The sequence below is a fragment of the Seriola lalandi genome, unplaced genomic scaffold (genome assembly GCF_002814215.2).
Source record: "Seriola lalandi dorsalis isolate HSWRI2012SDOR001 ecotype SW California unplaced genomic scaffold, Sedor1 jcf7180002054331, whole genome shotgun sequence".
NCBI classification, from domain to species: Eukaryota; Metazoa; Chordata; class Actinopteri; order Carangiformes; family Carangidae; genus Seriola; species Seriola lalandi.
In genome coordinates this window covers 254,279-277,823 of record NW_019524884.1, presented here as the reverse complement: position 1 = coordinate 277,823, position 23,545 = coordinate 254,279, and the positions used below count along the sequence as shown (strand labels likewise).

The window sequence follows — 23,545 nt, the reverse complement described above, 5'->3', positions numbered from 1 at the left end:
CACTTTTTCTTCAAAGTTAGAGTGAAAGCGTCAGTTGGCTAGAGTGCGTGAAGCAGTAAAAAATAACCTTTATTTTTATTTTTAACTCGAGCTCACGGCCAAACCGTAAAAAGGAGACAAATAATTCTTTCTCAAAATGTAGACATAGTTGTTGGGATTCATAAAATGTAACTTTGACAGGCAGGGTCTGCACAAAATTTAAATTGGGGTGCCGAGTCCGGCAGCAATACCTGTCTCACTCTCATTGACACCTAATGTAATCGTCTTTTTTTTTTCCAAAAGAGTCTCACTCTGTCTTCGCACTGAGCTTACTCACTCATTTTAAGGAATATCTGAATAAAATAGAGACTGTAAGAAACTTCTGGCTTCAGTGTCTGTCACGGTCTTTTCGGTTTTTCAAAAGAAGTAACGGTTTTCTCATAATTTGCAATTGTTTGAAGCCATGTAGAAGCCAAATTCTGGGCAGATTTTCACATTGCTATGGCAACGGCAGCTCCTGACCTGTGTGCGTGCCTGCGTGCGCCTAGCAACCAGATAACCAACTCTCCAAGCTCCGCTAGCTTTACATTAGCCGCATGTTAGGTCTTAAATTACATTTAGTTAGGTCTTAAATATGTAAGTCCATTTACTGCTTCCTTCGTTGCTTTTTTTTTGTTTGTTAAAAGAGTGAATGAAGTTGTGACGGTCTCCGCTGAGACAGAGGAGAGGAGAAGCTACTAGCCCTCTCTCGCTGTCACTTCTAGTCGCGTTGCTCTCCTCCCCAGTAATGTTAAATTTAGCACAGAAAAAAACATAATAGTGGTAATTTAAATAGCGGTTCATGGGATTTATTAACCCTCAGGGGTCCCTCTGTCCTTTTTTGGACGTTTTCTTCACTTTTCTTTTTTGATTTGCTGATCATTTTGGCTGTGTTACAGCTGAAGGTATGGATTTCTGCAAAATAGTGTTTTTTTGACATATTTTTAAAATCTAATGTCAGTTACTGTTACAGGTCTATTATACACTGGTAACACATTTTGTACCCTCTGGGGTTCCTCGTGTCCAAAAAAGGACACAAAGAAAATGCTATAAAATCATCATATATCAATATTTTTTTCTGCTTTTTTTTTGCATACATCTCTTAAACCACTTCAGTTCTGCTCAAACCTACCAAATGTTTATTAGTTTTCAGGATTTTAACCCTTTAAATGCCAGTTTGAAGACATGTTGCCTCTTGTTTCATTAAAAAAAACAACACAGAATATGAGATATTTCCCACATAATACATGATGGAGGGATGTGACATTGTTTTATACCAGAGTCTTTTATATCAAGACATTTCTCAAAACCAGAATATGATCAGGATGACTTTTGAACACGGGAAATAAATCATGTACTCATCCCGGCAGTAGCCCCCGTGGCACTCAGAATTTCCCTGGAATTTTCTAGTTTTAATTATTCTTTCTGTTCTCGTTGCTTTTAAAATGTATTGATTTTATTGATTCTATTTTATTTCTGCTTTTGTTAAACACTTTGTAACTAAGTTTTGAAAACTGCTCTATAAACAAAGATTATTATGATTATGATTATTATTATTCAATATCAGAAACAATGTACTGCTTTGTGAAAGACAAAAAATACCAGGATTCAGGATTTAAACTGGTAGAATCCAGTAATACTACTTCAGTTACACAGCCAAGGAACTTTTTGGACCTGACTGAACAGACAGCCTCCTAGTCACGCCAGAAATGATGGTCATATGAATCAAAAGATTTATTTGAAATGCCAAAGTTCAGTGCCAAAGCCGGGAGCTGTGTGCTGCATGTCAAAAAGATGTTGGCATGGTGTATTGGTGAGTAATATGTCTGACTTTCACATCAGATACTGGAGTTTGTATCCTGTCGCAACTATTAATCTTAGCATTTTTAATTATAACTTACTGTATTTGTCATTTTCAAAAGGCCACAATGGGTAAACTATTTCTGAACATTTCTCTTGCAAGCTTTGGATTATCTTAGAAAAATGTTTAAGAAACTGCAGCCAGGATTTTCAAAGGGATCACATCACCCCACTTCTGGGAACACTGCATTAGCTATCTGTATCTTTTAGAAGTGATTTTAAAGTCCTCTTTCATTTTATGTTCCTACACGAACTCACACACCTTCCACTGTATTTCATTTAGAAGTTCCTATGTTTTCCCACAAGACATTTTGTGAGGCTGCCTTGTGTTTTTATGCCTCTTCACTATGGTTACTCTTTGCCAAATATCAACATTTCTGTCTGACAACGGGTTTTGAGTTTGGATGGTAAAAAACCTGTTCCTCTATTGCTTCTATATACATTGATAAATTCTTCTTTGCCAGGAAATGTCTTGAAATGTCAAAAGCCAAAAAAGAAGTGTAGCTCAGTGGGAAAACAAACCTCAGCAGAAGATGAAAATAAGACAATCAAAGGTCTGCGAACATTACGTCTTGGTTCTAATCAGTCATTGAGGTTTCCGCATTACGCTGCCCACAGATTACATGTCAGTCAAACAGTGTAGGTGGTGACGTTTATCTGTCGATAGATTTTGATTATATTTATGTAAGATCATCTCTTTCTCCTCAGTGGACTTTGTTTTGCTGCCAGACAGCCAATGATTATTATACAAAATGTTGAAGCTGAGCTGCATCCATGTTGAATTACACAAGAGAGTAGCAGGCCAACATTTGCTCTGTGGTAAATGTACTGTACGGCACATTAAGAAGCTCTGCCCTCCTCACACTGGCCCACTCATCCACTCCCCACCCACTCGAAAACGATCTCTAGTTATTATGAGACCTGAAGAAGTCCTGTCACGGATAAACGCATTTCCCCGATGGTTCAGAACATTGGGTATTTCATCCGTATGGTGACATAAGATTCATCAGTGTCCGCTACTGATACAAGGACAGTGCAAAAGAGGAAGGAAGACCAGCTCTCTGTTTATGCCAATTGACTAATGAGAATTTTAAACGTTTTTTAAACTACAGACAGTTTGTAATATCTGTTACTGTTTTTCTTACTTTAATCGACATCTGTCTCCGCAGATGGGAAAGCGACCAGTCTCTTCTCTATCACAGTCACATAATGTTTGGCACAGCTGGGAGTGAACACACTAATGCACATGTTGTTGATTAAGACTTCTGCTACATTTGATAAATGTGAATGTGACAATGTGTGATACGAATTTTTACAGGCTGTTTTCAGATTTCTAACTGTTCCTTGTGTAACTGTTTGCTAAAGCCCTCCCCTGAACAGCAACTGCTTTATTAGATTTGGGGAGGTTTATACTTCGGTACAGTCAATCAAATCTGCTAGTGACAATCATCATTTCAGCCGGCAAAAGTAAAAGATCAAGAAGCCATTGTTTCAAAAATGTTAAACTGTGTGTGCTGAGAACGAGACATATGGACGATGTCACGGAGTCTACATCCATGTTTTCCACAGCTAAGACGTATGCATATATATATATATATATATATATATATATTGTAAATGTACATGTGAATGAACACATGCACGTACTCTGTGAGTGTGAGTGCCTGAAAACCACTGAACAGTAAACTGCAGTTTCTTTACAATTAAAAATCCTCAGTAAAGTGACAGATGCACTTAGATACTGTATGTACTGAAGCGTTGCACACAGCAACAATAAACCATCAGCTGCTTGAGTTAAAGGTGGTGGTGGATATTTTTAGCTCTATTATTCTTGCCCCCTCTTATTGTTTTCCTCGCTGTTTGTTTCTCTCCTTACTCTTCTCCCACTCACTGCCTTATCTTTTCTCTTCCCCCTCCCTCCCTGTCTGTTTCTTCTGTGGAGACTCGGATCAATTCACAGAGAAAACACACCACATGCTCCTCTCTATGCTATTACGACACGAAAAGGGGAGATAGGAAAAACAACTTCAAGGTGACTTCATATGTGTGTATTTGGCCATAAGCAGAGGAGAACAATAAGGGAAGAAAAGAGAGTGAAGAAATGACTAAGGAGTGCAGCAGTAATTCATACATAGTGGAGGAGGCTGTGCAGCAGCACAGGGAGAGGGGGAGAGAGAAGAGAGGGGATCTGGGGGTCATTAATCAATCGACTTGTCCTGACTCAAGACAAAGCACAGCTGACATGAAGGTCTTTAACTGTCAGAGCTGCTTTACAGCCTACAGTATCGAAGAGAAGGGGAGAAAAGCCAGAGACAGGAACACAGCGAGGCATGACGCTGTGGTAACAGGTTGTGAGTTTTACAGAGAGCACTAAAGGCAGGTTTTACATCTTTGCCTTGTTTTCGAATCAGAATGTGTCGAAGTCATAATGAACAGGGGAAAGAAATACCTGTTCCAGTACCCAAAACATGGTTAAAGTGTCCGACTGAAGATTAAGTGAGCGGGTTTTAAGATACCACTGGGTGAGCAGTGACTAGGATTTGGAAATACTGAGCAGATTTAGTGGCAGGGAAGTAAGGAGAGAGTTGGAAAAATGAAAAAGATCATGTGTTTTACATTTCTTATGATCGTGAGCTCTGTTTCTGTTTGTTGTGATATTGGGAGGAACACTTTATCCACCCGTTCGCATTTTTTCAAAGCCATGTATAATCAATGAAATATTTATAGCATGCTATGATGTAGTTGTAAACAAATAAAAAGTCATTTTTAAGTGTTTCCTGTTCATGTCAACAGTTATAACTCATATAAAGCATCTTTATCTCATGGAAGAAGTTATAGTTGTTGCCAAATAAGTTAATACACTTAAAATGTATATCTGCTTACAACACACTATAATGAGTTATAAACCATGTATTTAATGTTTATAACCTGCTTATAAATGCTAAAAAGGGGGCTTAAAGGGGGTTACCATTTTTGAATGGGCTTTTGGAAAACTTCCCCAAGCACAATCTGTCATGTGTATTTTTACAAATTTGAAGCATACTCTTTTCATTTGCTCATTATAATTTGGTGACAGCTCAAATATTTGCAGAATATTAATAATGGTAGTAAAAACAGCAGAAACATGCCTGTAAAATAAAGCCTACACAGCAGTGAGTTGAGCAGTTTGGCTTCATCAATGACAAAAATACTTTTTTTTTTTTAATCTGCTGGGGAGATAAACCAGACCAATATAACTACATCTCTTCATCAGAACATGGAAGCTGCACAGTGACTGGAAACACTCCAGTTCAAGTCCCCAGACCTGCTGGGACAATCATGTAGTGTTCCTTCAGCCGCAGCTACTGTCCAGCTATTCTGACGGTGAATAGCTGTTAATGTGATGACAACTTGTGCTGAATTCAAACCTGATGAAGGTTCACATCTGCCCAGAGCTGCCACGTGAAAATGTTTTGGTGAAATGAAGACTAAAATGATTTTCACGTGGATTTTTACTGCACAGGGAAAGTTCAGTATCATTTGGGTTGAAAACTTTTCCACCTCCTGTGTGGCACCATCTGCCTCATGCTGCTGGGTGCTGTTGCACCCTGAAGCAAAGCCCTGACCTTCCCATCAACCAGCTGTGTTTAAGATAAACTTGGCAACTCTGTGCAACCAACATGTAAACCTCACTCAAACCTTTACTTATGATTCTCTGTTAACTTATCAACATCAATATTTCCCAGCCTGTATTTGCGGTGTGCTGCCCAGTGGCCTTTTCTGAAACCTTGAAGCTTAAACATATCCTAGGATACAGTCCCCTGACAAATGACAGATGTTTGGACTCTGAAGAGGAAGAACTGTCAGTTTGAGCTGCCATCTTTCCACAAGTCATCCAAAAAGAATTGATTTTTCTTCTCTGCAGCACTAGAGCTGAAGCACTTAGAGAAAGTTTTTCAGTGGCTCAACATCAGACCAGTGCATGTCACTGACACCAAACTTCTGAATGTTAACCCGCTGTTCTTTCTGCATTTTGATGCCTGAGAACAGAAAAAAAGAGAACAAGACAAGTTGGTGTGGTGCAAACAAGCAGCAGAAATTAAATATTTGTGCAGCATAAGTGCATAGAATGAAATGTATAATCATTTCTTCATAATAAAACAGTTTTAGTTTATTTTCAATGCTAAGCACAAACAGTGTGCCATATCATTAAAGAAGTCATAAAAAAAATGTTTGTATGGATGGAGATGTATCACTTGTATACAATATTCATAATTGGATGACAAGCTGTATTTCACTGCCCTACACTGTTTTGGTAAAAGTCTTGAAATCTGCATGAACTGAAATAAATTTTCTATCAGATGATACAAGATTTATTTTGGTTATTTTTAAGAGCTGCAGAACTATTTAATATGCACTTTGAACAGAGCTTTCAAAACTCACTTTCAATCAGAGCAACACAAGAAATAAAACAAAAAAAAAAAGCCAAAGAAAAGGCAAAACTGCAGTAAAATGAGCCAAAAGTCAGTATGTTTTTGCTTATTTTGCCTTGACTTCCTTCATTAATTGGATAATGCCCTGGTTTCTAATCATAGAAAAATAACTTTTTTACTTCTTACTTACCTAGGCTGAAAGCTGAAGCTTTATGAATTATCCCAAGGCCACAGAGATAGTTGAAATAGATTTTTTTATTTGGATTTTTCGCAGTGGTTTGGTTTATGCACTTGGGGTTTTCTTTGTATTTGGAAGAGGCTCTAAATACTAAGGCTAAGACCATATCATGTATGTTCAGGCGAACTGTGTCAGTGTTCACTGTCATATGCAGTATTCACTGGGGACTATGTTATTACCCAGCAGCACTTTGGTTTTGTTTTATTACAATACTATGTCACTGTCAGCGGCCTGGGTCATCGCTTGTCCATATTGTCTGTATCAACACATCTGTGTCAGGGTCAAGGGTCACATATCCTGCAGTGAGTCATTTCAAGGAAATATAGCTCAACTAAAAAGAAAACATCTCCTGTTGTATTCTCGCTGCAGCTAAATCAATCATTTATCAGGAAAAACTCCACAACAACATCCACATGGGCTTCAATCCTGGTGCTGTCATGATGTAAATCCAGTTCAAAGTCAAGTTCAAAACCACCAGGCCGTTCTTTCACTTCTCTTATTTTACTGTTGCTCATGGAAACAGTTGGACATTTTGCGAAAATAAAAAGATTGATCCCACTCTCATATCTGTCCAGTAAATATGAACCTACAAATATATTGCTGCAAGAAGTTTAGTTGTAAATTAACGCAATTTGTAAGAGACAGGGAAGGTTTAAACCATACAAAACCCAGATTGTGGTTTTACAGTGGGTTTTGTCTCGGAAGAATTAAATGTGCCTCGCCAAGACACAGACCTTGTTACACTGTGGCTTTGTCAGGGACCGTGTACGAAACCAATTACTCCCATACAATGAGAAGAGATGTCTTGAACCAGATTTGGCTACTAGCTTATTTCCATCTGTATTTAAAGCAAGTTCAAAATAAAGTAAATACTAAATTCAATATCAAAAAATAATTTGTGAAAGTCTAACAGCTACACTGGGGATTTATAGCATTAGCATACATCAGCATACATTAGCCACAGACGGTACATTTAGTGTAGATGTCTGGTACAGCAGCTCCATCTTTTCCCTGTGTTTATATTCTCTGTTCCTGTGGATTTCAATGTCAGCAGGCAGCGTGAGGGGAAAAAAGATCACTCTCATTGCACAGTGTGGTATGTATGAGGATGTACTTTTAGAGGTATAGGATGAAGAGTGTAAACTGTTCTTTGGCAGCGTCCTGTCAGAATCACAAGGGCGTGTGAGAATAAAGAGTCATCACTGCCACGTCCCATCCGGTCTGACAGCAGTGTCACACTCTCGACATCTCTGTGTGTTTACACCATCCCAATGAAACGCAAAGATTTATAGAAACCATGGCAACTGTTGGAAACAGTCTTCTCACTTAAGTGCATCAGTGCGGCCATAAATCACATAAATCACGATATCTCGTCAAAGCAACCAACTTTTATAAGCCTGATTTGTGTTTAATGTTCATGTCCGAGCTAAAACAGGTCAGGCCACACATTGGTATTGAAATGCACTGAATGTTGAAACGCTTTATTTGACCTGTGGTCTCCTGTGTGACAGAGTCAATGCAGTGTGAGAGCCACATGTGTTTAATAAACACAGAGGAGCAATTCTGCTCTACTGATCACTCACTGAATCAATAATGGCTTTGACAACGACTCTACTGCATGTGCCGTTTTACTCCACAGCACTCAGTCAGATGTGACCACAGAGGAACACGTTTACACTGGACCTTTGAGAGAGGACATTACAAAGATTGATCATGTTCTGTTGGTATCACATGGTGCTCTGCCAAACATTTTCATATTAATAAATCAATACCACATTAGATTTGGGGCTTTAGATAAAAAGGGTGTCGGATGCAACGTCTTCTTAAAGAGCTACGTATATCAGTGGTTTTGTACGTTTTAACCCATATGCTCTAAATCATGCTTTCTATAAATAAACGTTGCATTTTGAAAATCATACCATAACTTCAGTGATGTCTCTATGGGAACTCTGAATATCTATCATCTTAGCGTCAGATATTTTCACAAGCTATCTTATCAGAAAGCTGATTCAATTCAATTTGAATCAAGAGTGGTTACTATTTCAATACCGTAAATCATGTTTCTGTAATGAGAAGACTGTGCAGTTACTTGATAAATATGGTAGTGTTCAACTATCCTTAGTCTGACTCTATTAGACGAAAAACAACAGATTTATGCAACAAACATTTACAACAAGAAATAGACATTTTTGCATGAATGAATGAATTGCATTATTATTTAGATTAGACCACACAGCGAAGACTGAGAACTAGATATATTGCATATAAAGAAATGAAATAACACCACGATACTGCAACCACACAACGACACTAAAATGTTAACTGTGTTGTCTCTGCAAGCTGATATTAGGAAATCATTCTAAATGCTCATGCTATGCTTTAGAAAATAAAGTATGTAAAGTTGTTGATGGGCAAATGCAATTTGATGGTCTATTAAATTGAGAAATAAAGGGGAAAAATCTTATAATAACAGTATTTCTGAGTCAACCCTGTGCTATTCTCCCTAACCCTAACCCTCTTTTTTTCTTTTTTACTGCACTCATGAAATTAAATCAAGAAATTGTTTTTAAAAAATAGTTTTAAACTGGCGTATTGATCTGTGGAAATGTCACATATCTTCCAAATGTCGCCTGTGGAGTGGAATGTATTCACAAGCTGGTCCCCATTTACTTATCATGTGAGCACGTGGACGTCATCCTGCCAACCAGTTTCACACTTTTCTGCTGATTGACAGTTATACCATGCAGGTTTTCGAAATGACGTAAAAAATCAGCTTTGCAAATATTTTATGAAGAAGGAAATGCTTTCAGCGCGTTTGTTAGACTTCAAAGACATACAGAGAGCATTCTGCACTGAAACACTGAATGTAAACAAAAGTTTGTTTGTTTACAGGAAAACTCCACAGAGCGCATTTAAGAAATTCTCATTATTTGGGACATATGGCTTTTACAGTTCCCTCCACTGCACGGTGTACAGTTGTTTACACCATCTGTTGGCCACTGTTGTACATATGGAGGATGCAGAACACATGCGTTATCAATGACGTGTAATGTTTACCACAGTGTGACTGTAGCTTTCTCTCAGGGTCAAAATGACACATGGACCCTGAACGTCTTTAACCGACACCTGTCAATAACAACATCTGAGGAGCGATTGATTATAGTTTGCTCTGCCCTTTAAGGCTTTCCTCTCTCCTGAGCCTCGACTGAACTGTATGCATCTTCTTCTGGGGAGTTTGTGTTGTGATAAAGTGATGCCGTATCTCAACAACCTTTGAAGTGTCATTTCTTCGGCGAGCAATTTGTTCGAGTGGGTGCAAAGTGTCAAGGCGAGCGTGCGCTGCAGTTTTAACTACAAGCTGGTGGAGGAGGAGAGAGGATGAATATAAGAGAGTAAAAGAGAGAGAGAGAGAGAGGGGAGGGGGATCTACAGAGAGAACGGAACAATAATGAGAGTCCTGCACATCCTCAAAGAGAATCATGAGGCTCAATCAATTTGTGTGTGTTTAAGCAGCTGTATCCTGGTGAAACACTCATACACTCTTGCTCCATAAAAACAGCACGACATAGCAGATTTTAAGTCTTAAGTGCTGAATAGACTTTTGTACACACTTACAGGTTTGATTTTAACACTTTAAGAGATTTATTAAGCAACTGTCTACCCTCTCACTTTGCTTCCTCAGCCATTTCTTTCTCTCACTTCGCTGCCTTCTTGCTCCACTCTTTCTCTTCACCCCTGTTTCACTTCTTCCAACCCCTGTTGCTCTTTTTCTCCACCCATTCATCTGTGCTCTCCTATCCGCTGTAGGAAAGCTGCTTCAGACCTGTGGACCTGTGCAGGTGGCTGATTGAGGTGTTTTACAATGGGGAATTAATGTGCGTGTGTGTGTGTGTGTGTGTGTGTGTGTGTGTGTGTGTGTTATTGGTGTACAGTGGATGAAAAACTGCTGGGTGGCAGTCAGACTTTGATTTCTGCTCACCCACAATGATGTACCGTCACTAAAGGCTGCGGATATGATGCTTATCATAGAAGTGCGTGACGGATGGCCTCCAACCATGAAATCAGTGGAGTGTGTGCGTGTATATGTGTGTGTGTGTGTGTTCGTCACCTGAAGCAGTGTTGATGGTCCTGACAGCCTCTCTGGCGCTGACTCTGTTGTTAGGGGGATAGTCAGGGACAGTGTTTTCGTTGCGCCTCTCTGACATTCGTGGACTCACCTTGGCAGGTAGATGACTGAAATAAAAGAGAGAGAAGGAGAGAGAAGGGTAAGGAAAAGGAGAATTAGATAAAGAGAAAGGAGTTATGGGATCGTGGAGAGATGAAAGAAAGAGAAAGCGACAGTGGAGAAAGAGCAATAAAAGAACTTGGATGGAGAACAGGTAGAAGGAAGGTTCCACAGGGGATGGAAAGGAGGAATGAGGAAGAGATTGAGGGTGATGAAAATGGGATAAAGGAGATGAGAACCTGTGTGTGTGTGTGCGTGTGTGTGTGTGTGTGTGTGTGTGAGAGAGAGAGAGTGTGAGTGACAGATGCTTTAACCAGAGAAGATTTGTGCTTGAAACACTGCCTGGTTTCCATTACGACCACTGACAATCTGAGTTTTACACATAATGCATGATACATGTGCACAGTCATGAACACACACACACACACACACAAACACACACACACACACACACACACACACACACAACAAACACAAACACACTCACACACACAAACACGCTCACACACACAAATGTTCCCAATTTCACATCGGCTGACACAGTGTTACCCTCACAGGCTCACCCTGATTGGCTGTGCTGTTCGTCAATTGCATCCACTGCACTCTCCACAGAGCTCAGGAGAGACTGGATCTGATTGGCCGATTCCTTCAGGAGGAAACGGGTCACAAACTGCTCCACGTTGGTTCCTCTCTCATAAACCTGGGGAAACAGAAGGAAAAATATATGACTGTGTATGTCATTTATAAAATCTTATTCAAAACTAAAAGCTAGACATTGAAGTTTTTATTACAAAATGTCCATAAAAGAAGTTTATTTATAAAAGTAAAGTTTCCTTTATCGTGTCTTTCACACATCACAGCTTCCTCCTCTAAAGAAAACTGTCCAGCACAAATCTTTCTGAGTTCATTCCTCTGGCTGAAGAGCTTCTCAAGGTGGACAGACAGTGTGGGAGGCAAAAATAACAAGTAAAAATAGACTAGTACTCTCTCTCTGCTGCCATCTTCCCTCTGTCTTTTCCCTTACTCTCTCAGACACCCTGATTCACTGTTAGGACTCTGGTTTGAAAGTTGGTGCCTGGCCAGGCATGAACACAAACCTTTTCACTTGATCTTAAAGCCTGGCCCATTGGGGACATAAAAGTGCTGTTTTATGGTTTTAATATACTGTATATTGTTTCAGATCAGATTCGGCAGGAAAAACACAAGTAGACTCAACTATTATCCACCAACACAACAGCATTGTGGCAACAACAACAACAACAACAAAAAAAAAAGCCTACAAATCAATAAAGTCTTCAATTGTCAGCATCATTCATTGCTCTACTACAATACTGATTCCCATTGACAAACTGAGCATTGTAGCTCTTACAACATTCAACTCAAAGCGTATTGATTGATCCATTGGTAATCAACCATTTTCATAGACCTGTTTTAAATTGTCGCAAGTGCTGCTAGAAAACCTTGAGGGGAGTCTTTTCTATTAATATGTAAATATGCAACTGTAACTAGGCACAGCAGGCCTGCCAAGCTTTGGATTTCTCCACGTCGGAGCAGTGTGTGCAGCTTCAGAGTAACACTCTGCATTTAAAGAGTATGTGTAGTGTTTCTTTTCAGCCTTTCAAAAAAATCAAACCAAGAGCAAAAGTACAAATGGATTAAACTATTTATATATTGTAACATAAGCTGTAGTTGTTAGCATGTCTGGCTAACTAGCTACCTATTAACCTACTGTTACTTGCAAGACAAAGGTAGGCCTATATGTCAACTAACTAAATTAGTTGTAAAAGCTACATTAAAAATGCCTGTCAGTAACTAGCACAGCCACTGTGCAATAGTCAGTAGTTTCCCACTGTAGGAAGTCAGTTCTGGATGCTAACATAGTTTAATGTAAGCTACTGTTGGACCTTGGGGAAGTTTACACTCTAGAAATCCAAGCCAGCGTTACCTGAGATAGTGTAAGCTTTCCCAAACACATCAAACAGTCCTCATCTTTAAGGTATAAGTTTCTCCTGTAATGTGAAAACATGAGCTAAGTAGCTAGACAGGGCTAAGTTAGACTGAAAGAACAGTCATGCTTTTCTTTCTCATACTTTTAATTCACAAACTAGCTACTGTAGCTTTGCACTGTATTGCAAGAACAATGTTGTGTCTTTATTTCCGTGTCTTCTAATGCTGGATCATCAGCCAGTGAAGATGCTAAGTTTTTGCCTGGGGTGTGCAGGTTTAGCTTTGGTATGTTAACACGATTTCTTGGCAATCAAATGCACAAGACCCCCTTTAAAAAAGTTCTTATTCTGAAAAAGAGTCAGGTGGAAACATTAACAAGCAGGCCATAGAGACGGCATTTTCAACAACTCATGAAGCTAACGTTAGCTCAATTAGCTACCTAGCAACAGCCGCAACGTTCACATGCCACTCAGATGTGTTAAAGGCCTGTCAGATTAACACGTGAAAACTTCACTATCAAATGCACGGTCATAATTGACTACATATGTACTCCAGAGAGGGGAGTCAGTCAGTCATGTCAGCTTTACTGTCAGAAGTCACAGTGCAGTGATTCAGGGAGACAATTAAGGTTCCTGTGCAGTCAGCCTTTCTCTGCTGCGCTCTAATCAAAGACAAACGCTCCCACAGGACGCCAAATCACATAGGCCGTATTGACTTCCATTATCACAGTCACTGGCTTTTACACATGCACACACACATGTCCATACACAAACATACAAACACATTGACTTAGGAGAAAGAGACTCATCCTCATCAGCTCACGTGTGGAAAAGTCCAGGCAGCTTGTTCCGGTTTTCATGAACATTAATTCACAGCATAAAAAACACATTTATCTCAACAGAATTCATTATGATTATAGAATTTAGTTTTTATTTTACCATATTTTACCAAAGACATACTGACTCACTATATGCTGAGATTCAGTTACCAAAGTGGGCTCCATATATGAATAAACATACATATGATAAACAGGAATTCTAGCAGTTTTCTTGATTAGATTAATGATGCACTACAAGTCAATTATATGCACTTAGTCATTAAATGAGCAACTGCTGATGATTTTCTTGATAAAACTTTGCCATGTATTTGGCAGCATTGAACAATGGTGTTTATGCAGAACATTATGATGTCACAGTGGAGTTGACCTTTGAGCACATAAAATGTCATCACTTCATCATTTTACCCTTTAAGACATTTGTGTTAAATTGTGTCATAATTAGCGTATGAATCCTTGAGCTATGGCCAAAACCATATTTAGTGAGGTCACACTGGTCTGATGAACTTTGACCTTTGACCACCAAAATCATAACTGAACAATGGCTGTATTAACCTGCTTGACGATCCTGTAGCAAAAATAAGTGGCTTGGAGCCCCCAGTTACCACCTGGTCCAGTTTGTACCATTCAGTTCAGTGGTTCATCTTTCAAAATGCTCAATAACTCAATAACACAAACCAATCAGCACACATTAAGCCGCCCAGGACAGTTGCCCACTTGGTAACCCAGCTTTGCTTCTGAGAATCAAGCTCCAGAGGAATGATTCAAAAATGCAGTGTGATTTTATTTGTGCTTTCTAAAAAAAAAAAAGGTAAAGTGCTGTTAAATTTTGCATTCTATCTATTCTCTCTCTCTCTCTCTCTCTCTCTCTCTCTCTCTCTCTCTCTCTCCCTCCCCCTCCGCTGAGCATGTCCCACGGGCCCAGCTACAAAACCTGGGATAGAAAAGCTGTGATCTATAATTCACACAGATCACTGACCCAGGAGGAGATACACCATCTATCTCCGCTGGCTCCCCGAACACAGCCTGATGATTAGCTGCAGTGTGTGTCATTGTAAGCATGTGTGACTGTGTGTGTTTATCTGCTCAGATCTGTGTGTGTTTGTGAGTTCAAAGCAGCAGGAATGAGTCTGTCAGTGTGTGCTTATGGTGATGCCTGGTTTTATGTGATGATTGATGATAGAGGCCCCCAGAACGTATCACACCTATGAGGCTCAACATTTTTATTCTATATATTTCTTCATTGGAAATAACACACACAGGCAACACACGCAGAGCTGCAACATGACCTGAAGTCAGTTTAAGTATCAGCTCTTCTTATTACAAAGTGGCGGTGGCATGATTTGTGTAAGATCAGAAAAATTTAATCTGGGAGGAGAAAATTGATGGTGCCAGCCGTTTCACTAAACCTGTGTGTGTGTGTGTGTGTGTGTGTGTGTGTGTGTGTGTGTGTGTGTGTGTGTGTGTGTGTGTGTGTAACTGTTCCGGGTCTCATGTATTTCTTCTCATCTTCTTAAGGTTAAAAACAAATCTCCTCATTACCATCCACCCACACATCTGCACACATGTGTAGGACAGTTAACCCCTGCAGCGCACACACACACACAGACACACACACACACACAAACACACACAGAGAATCTTTTGTGATAAGATGTTGGCGGCTGATTACAGGGGGTTGCAGAAGTAATCAGTGATTACAGAGATTGGTCTCGTTAGGGGAAATTATTCCAGCTTGTGTGTCTCAGATCCAGAAGCTCTGTGGTGGGGTGGAGGTGACAAGGACGTGGGCCTCTAGTGTTGGCATAATCAGCTGATAAACTTACTGTTGAGCTATAACAGAAAATATGTGACTAATATAATGAAGACAAGAACATGATAATGTAGAAATACAATAGTGAGCCAGGGAAATATGAGTTAGTACAGGAATATTTAAAATGTTTTAGCTATTAGAAATCGGTTGAAATGAAATGAAAATATGTTTAGATCAATGTGAAATCATTCAACCTGACATTTTGTTGTATGAGTATTATATAGGCTTGATACTTCAATGGTCCCAGAGTTGTAGTAAGAGAGACTGTAATGTGAGCTACTACCACCTTCCCCCCATGGATCTGACCCAGTGCCCATGGTCCATGAAATTGGGTACTCCAAAATGAGACAGTGAGTGGCTCTCTCCGTCTTGTATAACCCCCAATCAAGAGTAATTGTAGTGCTTTTTGGAGTAAATAATGTCACGCCAGCCTTTACCAATCTGACAGGAATAATGCTGCTGCAGTGTCAGGGACGTTTGCAGAAAGAAAAAGGTGCTGCAAGCAGACCATGGCTCAGAGGGGTCTGAGAGGGTATGTAAGTGTTGGTATTGATCCACTGATAAATCCCTATATCAAACAGCTCAGCCTGAATGAGCTGGATCAGTCTCACAGGAGGGAAATCAAGTTGCCTCAATCAACTCTCAGAGGAGAGGACAGGAGCTGCTTTTTCTTTGTGCTGTATTTAGGTTAAAAAAAAGTGGAAACAGCCTTAGAAAATAACTCTAAAAACCTCTAGGTTTGATCCCAACAGTCTGAACAAAAATATACAGCAGACCTTTAACAAAGGAACCCTGTGGAGTAGTTTTCACCACTGGTAGCACTATGGAGCGGTGCTTTCACAAATGGGTCCCTCTATCATTTGTATTGAGCTTGCAGCAGAACCATTCAGCAGTATACCAACAAATATAGCAATGCACCAACAATAGACGAGAGCAAGCAAACATGGATGTGAGCGATCCAGAAGTTAAATAATACAAGAAAACTCCACAATGCTCCTTTAATATAGATCAGGTCAGTTATTGACTACCAAAAATATTGCAAGTGTGCTGCATTTTTCTGCATTATTACTTAGTTCTTGCATATCAACTAAGTTTATCCAGTGTAAGTTAGATTAGCAGAGTTGGAGCTTTTATACTTGCAGATGTACCGTCTTTAAATTTCAAGGAAACCATATATGGGCCAAAGTGTCTAGACCAGCAAGTGATATCTTATATAACGAGATAATTTATCATCTTCATCCGCTCATGTTTTTCTGAATGACACAAAATTTTAGATTGGATGTTCGTTTACGTTCAAACACTGCCACTACAGTTCTTACCACCATCATAATCTTGCACACTGCTTGTGGTTATATGATCTTAAAATTTCAAGGAGATTCTGCCAATACAGTTGATCATTGGATGGACTGGATGTTTGTCAGTGTTAGCTAACGTAGCTAACGTTCGAATGCTGCCGTTGCAACAGTTTGATTATCGTGCCTGGCCTGTGTGTAATGGCTGAAATGTTAAAAAAAAAAGGAGGTCAGCACATTGTTCAGACAGAGAAGAGAAGAGCGCACGGTTCGTAGTTTTCAGCATGTAGCCCGTGAGCAGTTTGCTGTTCCTGCTTTTCCTTTCAGCTGGTCTTCAAACAGCTTCAGGCAGTACAACGCCCATATCTCAGCCTACCAAGGTGTGCTCTCTGGAGATGTCCTGAGCTGCCGATTTTTAGAATTTTTATTACTTTCTATTGGTTTGATATTTTTTTTGCCATGGCAACCTATAAAAGTTGTTTATGTTGCAGCAAGTCTGAACTGTCTCTCATAAGAAATTGTGTTGATTTTCTTTTATTTGTCAGCTCAAGAGGCATCATCTTTTATTTCAGAAGTCTCTGCAGAGTCAACATTGTCTCCCTACAGTAGGTCTCTAGGATAACAGAGGTTTGATGTGTTGGGAAGCACAAGCGCAGCTCGCCGGCTGGCACGCTACCTCCACAACCCCCCAGAGCCCTGCTTCAGCTTCACACGTCAGCCAATTAAAATGGTATTTTAGTAAACACAGTCAATATGTCTCTAAGCAACACCATTTTAGTGGTATGCAGGAAATGATAGCTGAGAAAAAGACCTCTAACAGAGAGAATTATACTCCACTTAAAAGTCTCTTCTCACTGTCCTGGCAGCTGGGATGTTTGCATCATCACACAAGGAAGCTAAGATGGTACAGTGGAAAAGGATGGAGGCAGAGAAGAGTGTGTGTGTGTGTGTGTGTGTGTGTGTGTGTGTGTGTGTGGTTGAGCACTAATGGTGGACTAGTATAGCTGACCACTCGCTGCTCCTCCTCTTGAGACATCTAGCAGTCCATTAGCAGGCCACTAACCTGAACATGGACACGCACACACACACACACACACACACACACACACACACAAACGCACAAACTCTGCACTATCAGCATCTATTCTCTGATTTTGTAACAGAATAAATCTTCTAAGATGTGTATGTAGCCACTAAAAAAGGCGATTGACTCCTTTCACACTGCCAAACCAGTTTGACACAGATACATTGCACCTGCAGGGAGCAACGTCATCACATGCAGTTACACACACACACACACACACACACACACACAAACACACAGACACAGATTCAAAGAGTGAGCTGCTAGCTGCCGTACAGACTGGTAAAATGGATCCGTTATGTCTCATCCCCGGGTTGGTGCTCGTGTAAGAGTCAGAGTCTCTGTGTGAGGCGCTTCAGGTGGCGATTGCGTGTTTTTAAAACTTATTTTGGGCCCTGAGCACAGCACACTCTCTGGTTTAACATTAACACAACTGGATCTAAGGTGAAACACAAGCAGGTCTTTTAATATACAAAGGAATAATTTGACATTGACAACTTTTTGGGGATTATTGAGAAAATGAATACCATCTCATGTCTGTACGCTAGCATAAGGCTAGCTTAGCATAAAGTGGAAGCAGGAGGATACAGACGGCTAATGCCCATTGGATCCTTTGTTGCCCGGGAAACAAAGAGCGCATTTCTTGGTCGCATTCAAAATTGGACTGCCTTGTCGCACCTCTGTGACGCAACCAGCCTTCAAATGCAGCCTTCAAAGGATTTGGCCACCGAATTGAGATACAAATATAGTTTCAATTTCTTACTTTGATGGCCACCACAGTTGCGATATTACAAGAGAGACTAGTAATGCAAGCTGATACCACCTTCCCCCCATTGATCTGACCTGGGAACACTCAACACTCATGTTGCCTGACTACAGGCCAAAGTGTTCACAGCTGTTTCAGTTGGTCTTCATAACGAATGGAGAGTCACAATAATAGATGAAATACTCAGATAAGAATGCACATTTCCAAACAGTCTCTCCTGGAAGGTATTCACGGCCTGTACACATGAAGAGTGACAGAAATAGTTGTGTAACAAATGAAAAAAGAGAGCTGGAGCAAGAGGTTCAAACCCTGCTCACCGTCTCACCTCCACAAAGCCGGCCACTGTGTGAAGTGGGTGTGAATGTCAGATCGTCACTTTGGGAAGGTTACAGAAATTGCTGGATACAGTCCCACCTCATCTGACGTCACAGATGTGTGTGTGTGTGTGTGTGTCATAATTTCTGATGAAGATTCATTTTTCCACAAGAACAGGATTATTAAGAGGCTGCAATCACATATAATTACACATTCATTTAAATTTGAGTTAATGCATCATCACAAGGATATTTGTGTTTGCAGTCAGGACTGAAGGATGCTACAAAAAGGAGAAGTTAATAGATTAACCAAGCATTTGGTTTATTGGAGAAATTGAACTGGTGGAAGTGTGGAAGTGGCTCACAGTAGGCAGCGTGTCTGAGTTTGTTTCTAAACAGAAGGCGAGCCCACTAACAGGCATCAGAAACATTCACACTCTTCAGATATCATGCCAGCTTCATCGGCCTTCGGAGAGAGATGAGAATGGAGGAAGGCGAGGAGGAGGATGGAGGATGGAGGCTGAAGGCGGGGAGAAACAGAAGGGGGGGAGCGAGGCTGCTCAAGGAAGGGAAGATAAGAGGGGAGAAGATGCCTGCCTCCATCTTATGAATATGACTGACCCCAAGTGGGAAAAAATGGGAAGAGGAGAGCAGAGGAGAGAATAAAGGGGGGTAGGAGAGAAAAGAGATTACTGTACATTGTATTGAGCTTTCTGGTTCATTTGTGTGTTTTACTCTCTCTCTCTCTCCTTCAACTTTGTATTAAATCCCTGAGTGGAGTTCCTCTCTCTCTCTCTCTCTCTCTTCTCTTCTCTTTTCACCCAATTACCCAACCACCTCTCTCTCTCTTTCACACACACACTGACTCTCTTTCTCACTCCCTACAGTCGTCTGCATTATTCATGCTTTTGGGTGTAACCTCATCAGTCAACACACACCCAGCTGACAACACAACACACACTCTGCCAGTTCTCTCTCTCTCTCTCTCTCTCTCTCACACACACACACACACACACACACACACACACACACAAATTATTCATGTCCACATCATTAACAGCTGTGGGAGACACTGAGGATGCAGTCAGTCAGTCAGTCAGTCAGACGCATACTTGGTGGATTGTCGATGACATGTTCACCTCGGCTCTCTACAGAACCACACCTTGACAGAGCGAACACTGGACGTACATACATATAAAATGAGTTGCTGCTCTTCTGCTGTGTTGTTGCTCCAACTCTGAGAGGAGCTGACTTCAAACTGAATCTGCAACGCTAACACCGTGGCTAACACAGAGGGGGGAGGGGTCGTACTCTGATGGCTAGTACTAATGCAGCGCAGGCTGGTTTCACTGGAGAGGAAAGTGATGTCTGTAAATTCTGATCTGGGGAAGTCAAATGAAAAGAAATCAAATGCCGCCTCATCAAAAAAAGCACTCATACCTTTGAAGCTAACTATAGTAAACTGGCTTCAGGTAGGCCACCTGACAGGGCTTTAAATATGGGGGCTGGGGGCATCCTGTGGCTCACTTGGTATAGAGTACATATTGTACCTTACCGCAGTGGCCTGGGTTCCCTCTCTCTCCCCTAACCATCCTGTCTCTCACTCACTGTCCCTATCATAATAAAAGCAAAAATGGCCAAAAAAATAACTCCCTGTTTTTCAGATGTGTAGTGCTATTTGTTAAAGTACCAGTGCACATCTATGACGCGCACACACACACACACACACACAGACACGGTTGTTGCTTGTTTCTCCTATGGTGGCAAGTTTACATTAGTCAGCTATAACATTAGACTGACTAACAAGAGACTGACAACAGTTAGACTGACTTTATGAATATCTTCAACATGTTGGCAATATCACGCAGCAGTCACCCAAACATCTAGCTAACTAAATAGTATTAGACGATACCATAGATGTGGTAGGATGTAATTGGCGTTGCAATAAGCAATACAGGCAAATGAAAGGAAGTAGTTTGTGTTTTTAATGATTTCATTTCTTTACTGGTGATGAGCAAATGAAGCCACGTTTGAAACACTCATTCTGAGGAAAGGTTGCAGTGCAGGCAGAGGTCAAGCTATAGGCTAGGCTAGGAAACGTTATCAACACACCCCACATTAGAAACTGCAGAAGGAAACATCGGCAGCTGAACCAGTCACAGTAACTACATTTTGATCACTTTGATGACATAACTCACTGACCCCTTTAACCACCATCTTTAAATCTCTCTTAATGACAGAGCCAGTGTTAGCGCTGGCACCATTTGTAGCTCAAAAACACACACACAAAAAAAGAGTGCGCTAAGCAAGGCTGTGGCAAAGTGAAATGTTTTAGCAAAGTGATGTACCACTCAGCGGCTGAAGGATGAAGTGAAACCATGTAATCAGTTTTTCATGGAGCTGCGGAGCTTCCTCCTCATCCTCACAGTAATGGCAGCCATGAGAAAGATGTCAGGCTGCGTCTCTGACCTCCCTCACCTCTTTCTCTCACTGTATCTGACCTCTTGGATTATCTCACACTCCTTTCCTGTCACCTCCTACACTCTTCTCTGAACTCCTCCTCTGCTCCTTCACTCTTTCCTTAATTTAATTCAACTCCTTCCCCCTCTTCCCCTCTTCCGGTCAGTTTCTTTCTATCACTGTCTTCCCACTCCTGCCTTTCTTTTATCTCTTTGACCTTTCTCAAATTCTTTCCTCACCCCAACTTGTCTTCATCAACTCCCTAACTTGCCTCCTCTCCTCATTCCCCGAGTCTGACTTCACTTCTTCAACATCCCGCACTCTGACAGCAGTATAGTGCTCCTTGGTTACCAGGGAAACGGTAACCCTTGGACACCCGATTATAGAAGATGAGGGATGCACTTATCGGGGTTGACACAACTTAGTGTATGTGTAAAGAATATATTGTACATGTTTGATTATAATATAATATAGTTATCAAACAACTCAAAAAGAAATATAAAGCATTATAATTTTCAAAGCTTTATAAAAGTATAGTTTTCAGTCATGATACTGACATTTTCTCAGCGTCATTCCTGTGCTGGATTCAGACTGCCTTCATGTGAGCAAAGTATTGATGGAAAAAAGTGACACGCATGTAATCAGTCATTTCTGTTGGTAATATTTTCTCCTCACTGACTCTTCTGCAGCCAAGCCAGAGCCACGTTAACTTACTGCTATTGCTAACCCAACATTTCCTACTGGTGCTGCGTTGCATTAAAGAGTGTTCAGCTGGTGAGACATGGGTATGTTACACACATTAGTTCAGCATCGTGCCCAACACTTCTAAATGCAGACTGGAGGGGGAGCTGGGAATTGAACCACTGACCTTCCGATGATTAGACGACCTGCCTGGTCCACAGCTGCCCCAAGGAGTGTTTGCTCTACTACAAAACCACATTTGCTGCTACCATAGTAACCACGGGTGTCACCAAATCAATCCAGACTAATACCTAAAGGATTATAACTTATAACCTCTAATCAGTAAGTAAATGATTGCCATCACTTTTGGCTTTAATCAATTCACTTAATTTATTTGACTATTTTATTAATCATTTACAAGCTCATTGTCCTTTGGTCTTAACACATTTAATTATTTATTTTTCCTTTTCTCCCATTGCAACATTTCCCATTATCCTTAATGGTGATGTAATAATTACATAGTGTCACCATGTTCTATATGTGAGGGTGGCTTTCTTCTTTATTTAAAATGATTTGATACTACAGGAGAAGTATGAAACTCACTTCCTTTTACACTCAGTTTATCTATTGAAGTAACACTATTATTTATTAATGCATTCAGTTTTATTTCCTCCTTTTCTGATAACCTTTTACTGCTTTTTGTCAGTTTTTGGGCTCCATAGAAATGATCTCATTAAGGGTTGGAAAATGCTGTCACAAGCATAAAAGTTCAAGAGCACAGGCTCAGCTTTTTCACCCCACCACTGCATTCCCAGATCATGGATACTGGATGTGATGTGAACAATCTTCTTCTGAATCCCCATTAAATCCTAATGAATAAGTGATGTACGCAAACTACACAAACTTCTCCACCAAGAGTCGTATCAGAGCCAGCTGAGATGTTTTACTCACTCACTTCTCTTTCATCGTTTTATTCATCACGATCTTCACTTCCTGCCAACCTCTCGCCACGCCCCCTTCACCTCCTCTTCCCATCTTCTCCTTTCTTCCCTGTTTCCCTTTCTCCTCCTTCAATCATCCTCCCCTCTCACTCTCCTCATACTGCTCACGTTATTGTGTACAGACCAAAACGCCTTCCCTACCCCGTGATCTGCTTCACCTTAATCTTCACGAAGAAAAGAGAGGATGAAGAGGATGAGGAGGGGGGGGGAGGCAATGGCTCGGGGGCGGAAGAAGACAATAGAGCAGAGATGAAAGAGGACAAGATGAGAGAAAGGAGAAGCGAGAGGAAGAGGAGATGTGGAGGAGTCGGATGAGAGGCGGCTAAAAACCTCATGGAGGGTCATTCACCAGTGTGAAACAATTTCCTGAACAGATTTGGGAAAAAAAAGACAGACTTAACAAGGTTTTGGTCTGTGTGTGATTGTGTGTGCCTGCAGAGTTGCCAATGAGTGTGGTGGCTCGTTCAGCTAGAAAAAATAAAATGCTAATGAGAGTGGCTCATTAAACAGAGCATTTATACAGGGCAGATAGGACAGGAGATTAAATGAATTTTCCCTCTTCTCCTTTTGCTGCTTGCTTCAGCTCTCATCCCCCCCCC

At 40.7% G+C, this 23,545-nt stretch overlaps 1 protein-coding gene across 1 annotated transcript in view; it reads right to left on the bottom strand.

Annotated features, from left to right (window-relative positions):
- The window catches only part of necab2 (N-terminal EF-hand calcium binding protein 2), a 116,602-nt gene that overhangs the window by 53,770 nt on the left and 39,287 nt on the right, over nucleotides 1–23,545 (bottom strand). Inside the window, exons 6-7 of the mRNA XM_023407230.1 lie at nucleotides 11,317–11,453; nucleotides 10,637–10,761 (exon numbers count right to left, since the gene is read on the bottom strand). Coding sequence (XP_023262998.1) covers nucleotides 10,637–10,761; nucleotides 11,317–11,453 — 262 coding nt within the window. The remainder of the gene's footprint in view (nucleotides 1–10,636; nucleotides 10,762–11,316; nucleotides 11,454–23,545) is intronic.